Source organism: Panthera onca, chromosome A2, assembly GCF_046562875.1.
Source record: "Panthera onca isolate mPanOnc1 chromosome A2, mPanOnc1 haplotype 2, whole genome shotgun sequence".
NCBI classification, from domain to species: Eukaryota; Metazoa; Chordata; class Mammalia; order Carnivora; family Felidae; genus Panthera; species Panthera onca.
Window position 1 is genome coordinate 64,980,392 of NC_138340.1, and position 11,603 is coordinate 64,991,994.

Here is an 11,603-nt window from a genome sequence, read left to right on the forward strand (position 1 = left end):
ACGGGTGCATTGTCCTGTGCTGCCCCCCAGTGTCCACCTGGGGGCTCTGCATGCACCATGAGAAGGGGTCAGCCATCCTTTCCACACGTATTTTATTGCCTCCTGTTCCAGACACCGATCTGCGGACTAGAAATGGCCATCATGGTATTAATAACTGTGCATAAAGGCCTTCATGGTCAAGTGAGTTTAGAACAGGCACACGCGAGCCCTTCCTCCGAGCTTATCAGCACCTACTAGCAGAGTGAAGCCTCCGGAAAGATCTTCAGGAGAGGAACCCCATCTGAGTTGTTTAATGAAACCTGACCCCAATTTATTTAACAGTGGGGACTTTTTTTAAACAGCAAACCTTTCGCCATTTCTCAGAACTTTGGAAGATACTTCTCTCGTTCCTTCGAGCCTGCCGTATTATTTCCCCCAAAGCGTTTTCTGAGAACTTTTGCTTCACTTAAAAATGAAGGAATGGGGCACCTGGGTGGCTCAGTTGGTTGAGTGTCTGTCTGACTCATGATGCTCAGGTCACGATCCCAGGGTCGTGGGATCGAGCCCCACGTCCAGCTCTGTGCTGAGCGTGGAGCCTGCTTGGGATTCTCTCTCTCCCTCTGCCACTCCCCTGAAGTCCCCTCCCCCGATTGTGTGCTCGCTCGCTCTCTCTCTCAAAAAAAAAAAATGAAGAACTATTTTGTTTCTTGAATTCCAGTGCAGACTGGGTGGTATATGATAAGTTGGATCCACTTGGAAGAACAGGAGAAAGATGACCCAGCAGTTATCCCCTAAGGTCCGGGAATCAGAATAAGGGCGGGTTCCCAGGAAGCCGAAAGGAATCATAAACTGTGTGGAACATTGTGTGTCCTGTTTCTTTTGAAGAAGAAGGTTTTCTACAGAGACCAAGTCTGTTTAGTTTTCATGCATAATTTAGTGCCATTTAAGATTTTTCCTTGGTTTAATTGCTCTTTTTTTTCCCACTTTCTGGTTAAAAAATGATTTTGTACTAGACCCTTCCCAGAAGAGCATGCATGTGCCCGTGATCATGTATGCACACACAAACACGTGAACATATACTTGGTTATTTCATTTGACTTGGCGGGGAGATGAAAATGCATGTTAGGAAAACAGTATTTCCTGGCTTTTTGAGACCAACGCCCTACGAATCTAACATACACCAGGTATATGAGAGGGAAATTGAAATGCATTAGATGTTGCTTCCTCTGTGCAAATAACAGCGGGAGATTTCATCTTCAGAAGTCAGATTTGTGGGGTAGGGAACACGATTTACAACAGGGTAGGGAAGACGTAGCTGTTTCAAGATGGGAAACTGATGTGGAGTTCGGTATACTTGGGAATTAATCTTATTTTAATGCATGGCTCCAAAGGAAAGAATGCCAATAGTCTAGTGCCTGAAATAAAATGAGCTGCCTTGAGCCAGTGCTGGCCCTGCTGGGCTCCTACACCGCATGGATTTCTGCTCCGTTGCCCTGTCATTCTCGTGCGCTGGGCTGTTCCTCAATGTTTGGTCTTTGATGGAAGAGAAGGAGATATGCCTCCAGGCACCTGTGGAGACCTTTCTTCATTAATTCCATATCTAATTGCTGCTTTCCATTGCTTTCTGTCAAAATCTGAAGGATATTGGCAACTTACCCACCAGCAGGGCTGTATTAGTTTTATTTTAGTCATGTCCGTTCATTATTTAATTCTAAAACTGTAACCTGATTGTGTATTTCCTGAGCTCCAGCCCTGTGCTGCCTGCAGTCCTAGACCCTGGGATGAAATGGCAGCGTAGTTGTGGCTCCTGTCCCCGGGGGCTCCCAGCCCATCGCTGGGCACTGAGGCTGTCACTGGGGAAGGTGGTCCTGCGGGAGACCCAGGAGCAGCCAGGAGGGATCCTTCGTATGACAAATGTCCCAGCAGGTTCAGGCTTGATTTAGAATTTGTGAGCTTCAGCCTAAAGTATTGTGAGTTCAGTACACCCTAAATGAACACCCATCATGGGCTAATTGTGCTCGTAACCAGGGCAAAACGGGGAACTCAACACAGACTGCACTTGAAGAGATGGAGTGTGGAGGCCCTGAAGGGAATGGGACGCTCCTTCCCGTGGACGGCCCTCCATGAGCAGGCACCATGCCCGTTGGCTCTGAGCTATTCTGATTCTGTGCATCAGCCACAGAGAAGGGGGTGCACCTGTTCATGGGGTCCAGATGGTATAAACAACAGCTTTCACAATTGCAAATCCTTTGCCCTGACATCAAATTAACACAGAGAGGTTGAGTTTATCAATGTCTATCAGCTGTTAACTTAAATGGCTGTCCCAGAGGTAAGAAAAGCATTATGTACTGTGTTCATTATGAAATTAGCCGTCTTTAGCCAGCGTCCTCTAATAACAACCAGGCCAGGTGAACATAATGTAATGTATCAGTAATTAACATGAGCCATGTGACTTGACTCATACTTGGTCTAAATCTCGTTTTCCATGTTTGTGAAATTTTTCGGTGTGCTTCATGTTTCTGTTAAAGTAGCATATAAATATGAAAGTTAAATTTATAATTAGATTAATTGATAAAGATTAAAAATTGTTTCTCTGTATTCCCCTAGTTACTAAGGAGGTAAACTATATGGAGGTTTATTTGCCCATGAATGACAGTAGTGGCCAGAATCTATTTTTAGTCATCAGGATTCTCTGCAGTAATTTGTATTTTAGTGTACCAACTTATCATGAGCATTTTTCCCCCATCAAGATCCTTAATAGTTCTTGAGTTACAAGTCTGTAAAATTAAATGTCTCATGAAAATAAAAATACAACCCATCCACACCTGCGAGACACCAGCTGAAGCAGTTCTGGAAGGAAAACTTACCAAACTAAATGCTGACTTTAAAAAAGAGGAAAATTCTCAAGTCAATTAAGTCACTTCAAGAAGCTAGAAAAAGAAAGGCAAAATAAACCGAAAGTAGTAGAAAGAAAAAATAATGAAGATGAGAACAAAAATCAATAAAATTGAAAACAAAGTCACTAGAGAAAAATCAGCGAAACAAAAACTGATTCCTTGAAAAGATTCACAAAATTGATAAACGCCTCCAGCAAAACAAAAGATTTTAGGGGTGGAGAAGAGACAAATTACTAATAAAAGAAAGAAAACAAGAGATTCCACTCTACACCCAACAGACATTAAAAGGAATACTGTCAGTAGCTCTACGTACATGAATTTCACAAATTAAAAGGTATGAACCAATTCCTTGAAAAATAAAAACTACCCCAAATCATCTGAATAGGAAATCGATAACTTATATGAAAACTATTCAGGAAATTGAATTCATCATTTTTAAAACTCCCCTCAAAACCACTTATGTGGTTTCATTGGAGAATAATACCAAATATTTAAAAAAATTGATACCACCTCAACACAATGTCTTCCAACAATAGAGGAGGGAACACTTTCGAACCCATTCAATGAAGTCCGTGTTACATCCCGCATAAATGTAAACAAAATTTCTTACTACAATAGTAACAAACAAAATACTCTAATATATATAAAGAATTTTACACTGTGACCAAGTGATATTTATTCCAGGTATGTAAAACTGGTTCAGTCTTCAAAAATCAATCATTGCTGTTTCCAGGTGCCTTTCTATCCTAAAAACGTAAAAAGTTCAACAAACTGAAAAGTCAGTAACTCTTCTTAGACCCACCAGAGATCTGAGGTCACAGCCTGTAACTGACAAATTGCTGGAGGTTCAGTGTGGATGAGTCTGACAGTCAAAAATGCCAGCAGGACCCGGTCCTGGGAGAGGGTTCCCATAATTTTATGCGCTCTGATGTCTTATGGAAGGTAGAGGGACCAAGTATCCATTTTGAAATCTTTCAGGTCATTCTATTCTTTTCAACAAGGTCTGCCGTCCAGGGAAAATATTTGACCAAAGCCAGCCTAACCCTCTGGAGTTTTATCAGGACATAACTGACCCGGAGTAGGGGAAGTACCCAACTCCTCACTTCAGCCTTCCACATGGGAGAAGGGAAGCACCCAAGTGCAGCCCACTCTAGCCATCCTGGACAACCAAAGTGGGGGTGGGGACTAAGAAGCACTTGCAAAATTCACAGTCCACAGGCAAAGGCTCATGGAAAGACCGAGACCTGGTCATAGGATACAGAATGCTTCCCCTCCCTCCACCCCTTACCTTACCATCATCTTACTAAAGTTCTATTTACAGCACTTCCTTTTACCCAATATACTATGTATTTAACTGTCAAAAAAAAAATTACAAGGCATACTCAAAGGTCAAAAACACAGATGAGCAACGCTCAGAATCCAAGTCAGGCATGGCATGTTAGAATTATCAAACCAGGATTTTTTTTTAATTTTTTTTTTAACGTTTATTTATTTTTGAGACAGAGACAGAGCATGAACGGGGGAGGGGCAGAGAGAGAGGGAGGCACAGAATCAGAAGCAGGCTCCCAGGCTCTGAGCCGTCAACCCAGAGCCCGACGCGGGGCTCGAACTTGCGGACCGTGAGATCGTGACCTGAGCTGAAGTCGGACGCTTAACCGACTGAGCCACCCAGGCGCCCCTCAAACCAGGATTTTAAAATAACTGTGATTAATATGCTAAGGGTTCTAATGGAAATAGCAGACAATGCACAAGAATGGATGGGTAATGTAAGTTGAGTGATGGAAGCTCTAAAAATCAAAAAGAAATGCCAGGATGCTAGAAGAATGCTAGAGATCAAAAACAGTAACATAAATGAAGAATTCCTTTGATGGGCTCATAAGCAGAATATCCAAGATCCATAGACCATCTACATAAGGTGTAATACATGCATGATGGGGACATCAGAAGGGGAAGATGCCTAAAAAAGAACAGAAGCAAAATTTGAGACAATGACTAAGAATTTCCCCCAAATTAATGTTACACACCAAGCACAGATCCAGGAAGCCTAGAGAATACCATGCAGAATAAATACCAGAAAACCCCCTACACCTAGGCATACCATATTCAAACTTCAGAATATCAAAGATAAGCAAAGAATCTTGAAAGAATTCAGAGGTAAAAGCACCTTTCCTGCAGAGGAGCAAATACAGGGACTGCATTCGACTTCTCCTAGGAAACCATCCAAGCAAGTAGAGTAGAGAAAAATAGTTGGTGTTGAGAGAATTCTGCGCCCTGCAAAATTATCCTTGACAAGTGAAAGAGAAATAAAGACTTTCTCTGGCAAACAAAAATTAAGGGGCCTTTCTGCCAAGAGACCTCCCTGGCAAGAAATGTTAAAAGAAGCTCTTTAGAGAGAAGGGAAATGCAGAAACTTGGATCTACATAAAGGAAGAGCACCAGAGAATGAATAAGTAAAGGCAAAACAAAAACTTTTATTTTTCATATTCTTAAATGATCTACCAGATAATAGTCCATTCCAAATGATTCTGGAGGCAATGTGTTCGGTTATGTATGCTGATGTATGTAGTTGGATAGCTATCTTTATTTATGTTTATGGAGAAGTGAAATGAATAATAGTGATGCAGTGGCTGGGAGCGAGGAATTAGGATTATTTGTTATTATTTGTCATTATTCACACCACTCTGGAGACACAATAGTGTTATTTGAAAGCAGAGTTGGATCATTTGTAAATGTATAGTGCAAACTCTAGCATTAACAGTTTAAAAAAATACAAAAGAAGTATAAAATGTGTTTTAAAAAGGGAGAAAATGTAATCATAATAAATGCTCAGTTAAATCCAGAAAAAGCAAGAAGAGAAGGAAACAAGAGTAAGAACAAAGAATAAGGGGAACAGAAAACAACAAATCTGGTAGATAGAAATCTAATTATATCAATAAACACTTTCATTTTATTTTTCAGAGAGAGAGAGAGAGCATGCACAAGCGGAGGAGAGGAACAGAGAGAGAGAGAGAGAGAGAGAGAGAGAGAATCTCAAGCAGGCTGCACACACAGTACAGAGCCAGATGCAGGGCTCAATCCCATGACTGTGAGATTATGATCTGAACCAAAATCAAGAATAAGATGCTCAACCAACTGAGCCACCCAGGCACCCCTCAGTAACCACTTTAAATATTAATGGCCTAAAAGATAGAAGTAGAGTGAATCAGAACTTTAAGACCCAGCTATCTATTGTTCATGAGAAACCCAATTTAAATATAAAACACATATATATTTAAAGGAAGTGGATGGAGAAAAATATATTATTTTAACACTAATTAAAAGAAAGCAGGAGTAGCTATATTAATTTCAAAGTAGACTTCAGAGCAAAGAAAGATATCACAGATAAAGAAGGTCTGGGGTGCCTGGGTGGCTCAGTCGGTTGGTTGTCCAACTTCGGCTCAAGTCATGATCTTGCAGTTCATGAGTTCGAGCCCTGCATCAGGCTCTATGCTGACATCTCAGAACCTGGAGCCTGCTTCGGATTCTGTGTCTCCCTCTCTCTCTGCCCCACCCCCGCTCATGCTCTGTCTCTGTCTCTCTCTCAAAAATAAATAACCATGATTTTTTTTCTTAAAAAAAAGAAGGTAATTAACATAAAGATAAATAGCTCAGTTCTTCAAGAAGACATAATAATCCTCCATGTGATATTCACCAGCAACAGAGTGTCAGAATACATGAGGGAAAATAACCAATAGAAATGCAAGAAGAAACACATGAATTCACTATTACGTTGGAGACTTCAACATCTGCTATCGGAAGTGGACAGATCCAGCAGACAGAAAATCAGTAAGGACATAGTTGAACTCAATACCTTCAATCAACTGGTTACAATTGACATCTATTGAGTATTTTATCCAACAGTGGCACAATACACATTCTTCTCAAGTTCACATGGATTATTTGCCAAGATAAACCACAGTCTAGTCCACAAAACACACTGTGATACATTTAAAAGAATAGAAATCCTATGGTGTCTGCCCTCAGACCACAGTGGAATTAAACCAGGAATCAGCAACAGAAAGATGCCTGGAAAATCCAGATACTTGGCAATGGACAACAGACTTCTAAATAACACCTGGATCAAAAAAGAAGTCCCAAGAGAAATTTGAAAACTTAATTTTGAACTTCATTAAAATGAAAACACAACTTAATCAGAATTTGTGGGGTGCAGCAAAAGCAGTGCTTAGAGGAGTACTTATGGCATTGAATGCATATATTAGAAAATAAGAAAGTACTAAAATCAGTCTAAACTTCATCTAAGGAAACTAGAAAGAGACGAGCTAATTAAATCCAAATAAGCAGAAGGAAAAAAGATTAATAAAAATTTGAGGAGAAATCAATTAAATTGAAAATGGGAAATTAATAGAGAAAGTCAAAGAAACCAGGATTTGGTTCTTTGAAAAAAGTCAATACAGTTGAGAAGCCTCTAGCCAGGCTAACTAAAGAGAAAAGAGAGAGGACACAAATTAGTAATATTGTGAAATAGGAGACATCACTCCAGACCCCACAGATATTAAAAAGATAATAAAGGGATACAATGAACAATTCTGTGCCTACAAATTTGACAATCTACATGAACTGACAGTGTGGTATGATGACTAGGTCAATAAACAGAATTGGGAACCCAGAAATAAACCTGCACACATACAGTGACCCGATCTTTGACAAAGGAGTCAACACAGGACAATGAAGATTATCTTTTTAATAAATGGTGGTAGAACTATTAGGCATCCGCATGCAAAAATATATAACCATACAGTATTTGTCTTTCTCTGAATGACTTATTTCACTTAGAATTAATACTTTTTAGGTCCATCCAGGTGGCTGCGAATAGCAAGATCTCATTCTTTTTGATGGCTGAGTAGTATTCCATTGTGTATATATTCCACATCTTTTTTTATCCATTCACCTATCAATGGACTTTCAGAAAGCTTCCATATCTTGGTGATTATAAATAATGGTGCAACAACATAAGGGTTCACATATCTTTTTTTTAAATGTTCATTTAGTTTTTGAGAGAGAGAGACAGAGACAGAGACAGAGCGTGAGTTGGGAAGGGAAAGAGAGAGAGGCAGACACAGAATATGAACTGGGCTCCAGGCTCTGAGCTGTCAGCACAGAGCCCGATGTGGGGCTCAAAGTCATGGACCACAAGATCATGACCTGAGCCGAAGTTGGATGCTTAACCAACTGAGCCACCCAGGTGCCCCTGCAAATATCTTTTCAAATTAGTGTTTTTGTTTTTCTGGGTGAATACCCAGTAGCAGAATACCCAGTAGAGTAGTTCTATTTTTAATTTTCTGAGGAATCTCTATACTGTTTTCCACAGTGGTTGCACCAATTTGCATTCCCACCAATAGTGCACAAGGGTTCCCATTTCTCTACATCTTTGCCAACATTTGTTATTTCTTGTCTTTTTGATTTTGGCCATTCTGAGAGGTGTGAGGTGATATCTCATTGTGGTTTTGATATGCACTGATGATGGTTGATGTTGAGGATCTTTGTATGTGTCTGTTGTCTTCATTAGAAGTGTCTATTCAGGTCTTCTGCCCATCTGTAATTCAGGCTATTGAAGCTCAAAACAATTATATTGCTTATTCCAAGATCACATAACTATCAAGCAGTGGTATCAGACTTTGAATCCAGATTTTTCTGGAGTAGAGACCTGTAAATACCTATACCCATGAGTATGGGTTTTCTGGGCAATTATGGTGTGTCTTCTGTGTGCAAAGCACACTGACAGAGTTTAGGGCAAATTAGGAGATTGTGTCCTTAAATTAAACTCTGCAAAGGAGACAAATGGAAAGAAAGCATGCCAAAGAGAGTGAGAATATAAGATTCATGGGTGTTTCACTTGCCGAGTAGGGCAGGTATTGACAAAGTGAGTCCTTCCCAGAGCATGGCCATGGCACTGGCCGGCTCTGACCTCACAGAGCTGAGGAAGCCATCCCTCCCTGAGGAGCTTGGAAGGCAGTCCCGAGTGGGTTTAGCGGGAATGTGCGGAGACAAAGGACCTCATGTTGGCCTACTGGGTGGGCAAGGGTATGTATGTGTTTAAAATATTGCAGTTTGGGGCACCTGGGTGGCTCAGTTGGTTAAGCGTCCAACTCTTGATCTCAGCTCAGGTCACGAGCTCACAGTTTGTGAGATCATCATCGGGTTCTGCACTGACAGTGCAGAGCCTGCTTGGGATTCTCTCTCTCCCCCTCTCTCTGCCCTTCCCCTGTTCATCCTCTCTCTGTCTCAAAAATAAATAAACACTAAAAAAATTTTAAAAAATAAAAATAAAGTGAAATATGGCAGTTCACCAGAGCTGACAGAGGGGAGGGACTTGACCACCCCTGGGAAGACTGAAGCACCAGCAGGCTGGAGACACAGGACTAGTGCTCAGCAGAGAGGGGGTTGGAGCTGCAACACGGCTTCCTCCCCAGATGGATGATTGCTAACATTTCAAGGTCTCCAAGGGAGAAAAAATGAAGTCAAGAGATGAATCCTAGGGCTGGGTGGGGAGGCTGAGGGCAAGAAGAGAGCAGAGTTCCTGGAGGGAGAAGGGGCTGTGTGCACTGGGACATAGGTTCCAGTGTGTGATAGTTAGGAGCTAGTACACTTTGCAGCTTGGCTAATGTGAAAAACAGTAGCCATAAAAACATGAGTTTTTCTGCCTAGAATTATTCTGTTGTGTTTTTTTTTTTTACAAATTTCTTTTTCTTTTTCTTTTTTAAGTTTATTTATTTTAAGAGAGAGAGAAGGGAGAGAGTCCCAAGCAGGCTCTACACCATCAACAGGGAGCCTGACGTGGGGCTTGAACTCACGAACCATGAGGTCGTGACCTGAGCTGAAATCAACAGCCACTTAACTGACTGAGCCACCCAGGAACCCCTAGAATTATTCTGTTTTCATTGTGGAGCTTGTTTGGATTAGTTTATTTTGACAAATGGTGTCGGTGAATGTCTTCCATCTCTTTTATGACTTCACACATCACAGTTCAGCCTACTTTGGTAGCGGGCATATTATCAAAGACCGTGGAAGCAAAGGAAGGGAGAATGAGAATGTGACTCGCTGCTGAAGTTCAGTGCTGGGAGCCCTTGTTGAGGCCACGGTAATTCCTGACATTTCCACTCTGGAGGGAGGTTTGGAGGCAGCTGTTCAGATCCAGATCAGCTGCGTGAAGCGTAACATAAAAACAGTTCGTGTCAACTCACGTTGGCAACCATTCCTTCATATCCCTGACCTTCCATAGAGCATGATGCAGGTGGCAGAGAAGCTTACGGCTGACGCTGAGATTTGTAGGGATCTTTGGCCCACGTGGAAGCCTGGGGAAGACGCACAGGCTGGTAAACGCTTAGACGGTGCTTTTCAAAAGCGTGGGCCCCAGACCACCATTCGTGGCAGCAGCGCCTGAGAACTTGTCATCAAAGCAGATCCTCTGGCCCCATCCCACACTTCATGAGTCAGACGCTCTGGGGGTGGGACCAGCAGCCAGTGTTTCAGGAGCCCCTCAGGTCATTGGTTCGTATGGTGACATCTAGAAACCTGCTGCTTGCTTGTTTAAGCTCTCTCTTGTAAAAGTGCCTTGGAGAATCAGACTCAGCCTGGCTCTTTGAAAGTTACATTTCACTAACTTTTTCCTATGATTACTTAAAATTAAATCCAATGGTTGCCAGTGTGACTTACATATAAGGCCCCAAAACGGAACCGTTCGTGAAAATCACAGTATTGCCACTCGTAAAAACATGTAAAATGCCAGTTTCATTTCACACACAAAAAAGGTGGGGGTACTTCGTATTATTTAAAGCATAGGTTTCCCACTGTCATCCGTGGGACACTGAATACAACATATCCTGTGAAGCTGACTGCCTAATTAAATACATTATAGATTAACGCTCGCTGCGAGTATAACACGTTTTTCTGCGTTCCAGGTCCAAACTGCTTTGCAGAAACTGCTGTCATCCCAGCTGGAAGAGAAGTGAAGACGGACGAGTGTACCATATGTCACTGTACTTACGAGGAAGGGACGTGGAGAATTGAAAGACAGGCCATGTGCACGAGGCACGAATGCCGGCAGGTGTAGACACGGGGCCGTTAAAAACAGACGTTTTTCTAGAATATTTTACAGACGTGAACACTCTAGATGACTCTGGGGAATGTCATCCAAAAGGAGAAGACTTTTGATGAGGAGTGTGCAAAGTTGTGCGTACCTTTTGCGCTTCTCGGTAACCGTTTCCTGCAGAAGAAGGAAATGGGTCTATTTCAAAACATCCACAAGAACTTTGGGCACAAAACCCCCTCTCTAAATAAATGTGCTATTTTCACAGTAAGTACACCGAAGTACACTATTATATATTAAATGTATTTCTATAATCCCTCTATTAGAGAGCTTATATAAATGTTTTCTATAGATACAGATTAAAAATGCTGTGTTGTCAACCACCTTCACTGCGTACCTGCATATCTGATTCCTTTCTGATTCCATCACACGAGGTTGTTTGTGGTGGCTGATTCTGCCTCACCTCTGGGAACACTGCACCCGTCGATGGCCCATGAAATCTGGAAATCCTGCCCCCATTCTGTTTCATCACAGAGATCTATCTAGTGTCCTTAGGACATCCAGTCTACTTCACATAAATACATTTCCTTCTTCTGATGACTTACAGGTTTTACCACCTCCGTTTTCAGTCACCGATGAAT

At 41.7% G+C, this 11,603-nt stretch overlaps 1 protein-coding gene across 1 annotated transcript in view; it reads left to right on the forward strand.

Annotated features, from left to right (window-relative positions):
• Nucleotides 1-11,347, forward strand: part of VWC2 (von Willebrand factor C domain containing 2) — a 124,572-nt gene extending 113,225 nt beyond the window's left edge. The window contains exon 4 of the mRNA XM_060632086.3: nucleotides 10,835-11,347. Within this exon, the coding sequence (XP_060488069.1) occupies nucleotides 10,835-10,986 (152 nt within the window). The 3' untranslated portion in view covers nucleotides 10,987-11,347. The remainder of the gene's footprint in view (nucleotides 1-10,834) is intronic.
• Nucleotides 11,348-11,603: the final 256 nt, after the last annotated feature.